This window comes from Eptatretus burgeri, chromosome 1 (assembly GCF_056783735.1).
Source record: "Eptatretus burgeri isolate ZD-2024b chromosome 1, Ebu_testis_v1, whole genome shotgun sequence".
In the NCBI taxonomy this organism is placed as follows: domain Eukaryota; kingdom Metazoa; phylum Chordata; class Myxini; order Myxiniformes; family Myxinidae; genus Eptatretus; species Eptatretus burgeri.
In genome coordinates, this window is record NC_140961.1 from 130720131 (window position 1) to 130722193 (window position 2063).

Consider the following 2063-nt stretch of genomic DNA (forward strand, 5'->3'; position numbering starts at 1 on the left):
GATGCCATCCGGTCCAGTTGCTGAATCAGTTGATGGTTGCAAGAAACTTCTCCACCTTCTCAGGTTCAAAAGACATGGAGTCCAAGAGCAGTTGGGTATGACTGGGTAGGGATGGGTACAGAGAGCAAGGGGTTGGGGACACAAGATTTTGAAGCAAACACAGAATTGAGGCATTCGACCTTCTCACGAGTGGCTTAGGCTGTGGTGCCATTTGAGGTGCACGGCTGTGATGCCATTTACATCCATAACATTTCTTAAAATCGTTTCATAACACATGCGGACATGACGCACATTCGGCACAGATAACGAGAAAGACCAGTTTGACGCAGTGAGGTCAGAGACGTGCATTCGAATGAACATTAAATTAAATGTATCGTCGTTATTGAAAACTCCGACTATCGCCATGAGGGTCCACTTAAAACAGGACCTTGCAGTGGTCTCAACAGTTTAAGATGGAGTTTATCTCGTATAACTTTGCTTGAATATTATTCCTCTATGTTATTATGGATGCGATTCATTTATAGTGGCGGAAATGAGAATTTCTTTTTTTTTTGGAAGTTTATTGAAACTCTCTGCAGTGGTTTTCTTCTTGGAAAGTAACGGCTGCCTTTGTGACGTCGTGAAAGAATGATCACCCACAGATTTGGTGGAAACTGAGCGCAAGGCGAGGGTATTGACTATTGATGACGGTGCGTTGGGCGCGGTGTCCAATTTGGGAGTGGCTATGTAAATGTATATGGTTTCGTCACCGACCTTTGTGAAGATCTCTTTAAAGGAGGCTCTGGACTTTCATTATGCTCACGCTGTCCCTATGGCTGGCAAGCTGGCCACCCACGCGCCACTCGCACGGATTCCGGGCAGGTGGAGGAGGAAGAGAACTCGAGCCGGTAACGCACCTGGGAACTTGGTCGTGCAGGTGAGCCAAACCATAGAGGATATTTCTTGTGCTCAGGGCGTCCCCATGGTTCGCTGTCGCGTAAATGAAATGATTGTGCACGTTTACCACCCAAATGTACCCCGTCCCCGTGCTCGTACTGTGACAATTTTGACGTTGTCCCCCAGTTTGTATACACGGCAAGGTGTGCGTCAGGGTTCCTTACGTGCTTGCTTCGACATTCCGCACGTGTTGTGGGTTCCCATCGAAATGAACCACAAATCGGGGCGTTCTCTGGCCCGCCCAGTAATAGACCCATGTCACAACGTGTGTGTACATACACTCCTTATCAGACTCTCCCCGAGAGAGTCCCACGTATAATATGGCTGTTTGTCTGGCTCCAAACACATGCTCTACGCTGCTGTGGCCCAAGACCAGCGCGATGTAATGTAAGCTGTAAATATATCACTCGCTGACCCAGAGCCTGTCTTGGTTCAAACTTTTATTCCCAGTACCAGTATCTCCGCCATCGAAATTGGGCCGAGATTCTTTTCACCCTTGTCTGTCTGTCTGTGTGTCTGTCTGTCTGTGTGTCTGTCTGTCTGTGTGCAAGACATCTCAAAAAGTTGTCGACGGATCCGGATGAAGCTTGGTGGGCAGGTTCGGTGCGTGACAAGGACAAAATGATTAGATTTTGGTAAAGATCCGGATCCGACGACTAGAATTTTGTGATTGTTTGAAATGATTCTTCACCATTGAAGGATCGGGCCAAAAACGATATGTTGCACGATATTTCAAAAAGTTGTGGAGGAGTCATGATAAACCTTGGTGGAAGAGTTGTGTCGGTGATGAGAACAAGCCGATTCAATTTTGGTGCAGGTCCCGATGCAGATATGGCCAATCGGTGTGATACAAAATTAAACTATTCAGCCTGGTGGAGGTATGCACTCTACTGAGTGTCACTCTCGTTCTTAATGTATTTTTACTGAGTGTCAATCATATTCAAAGAAAAAACAAACAGTATGCTTGTTATTAAATGCAGCGAGAGCCTAAAGGTGCTTTGCGGGCTTTACAGCGAGCAAACAGTTCAATAACGGCATCAAAACCCAATTTTCTTGCTGGAGGAACCTTCACTGCCACTATTCCCATACTCGTCTGGTGATCTTGATACGTAGTTGATCTCAGTAGC

General features: G+C 46.4%; 1 protein-coding gene across 1 annotated transcript in view; it reads left to right on the top strand.

Annotated features, from left to right (window-relative positions):
- The first annotated feature begins 735 nt into the window (after positions 1 to 735).
- The window catches only part of LOC147035423 (uncharacterized), a 105780-nt gene continuing 104452 nt past the window's right edge, over positions 736 to 2063 (top strand). Inside the window, exon 1 of the mRNA XM_085898213.1 lies at positions 736 to 916. Coding sequence (XP_085754339.1) covers positions 737 to 916 — 180 coding nt within the window. The 5' untranslated portion in view covers position 736. The remainder of the gene's footprint in view (positions 917 to 2063) is intronic.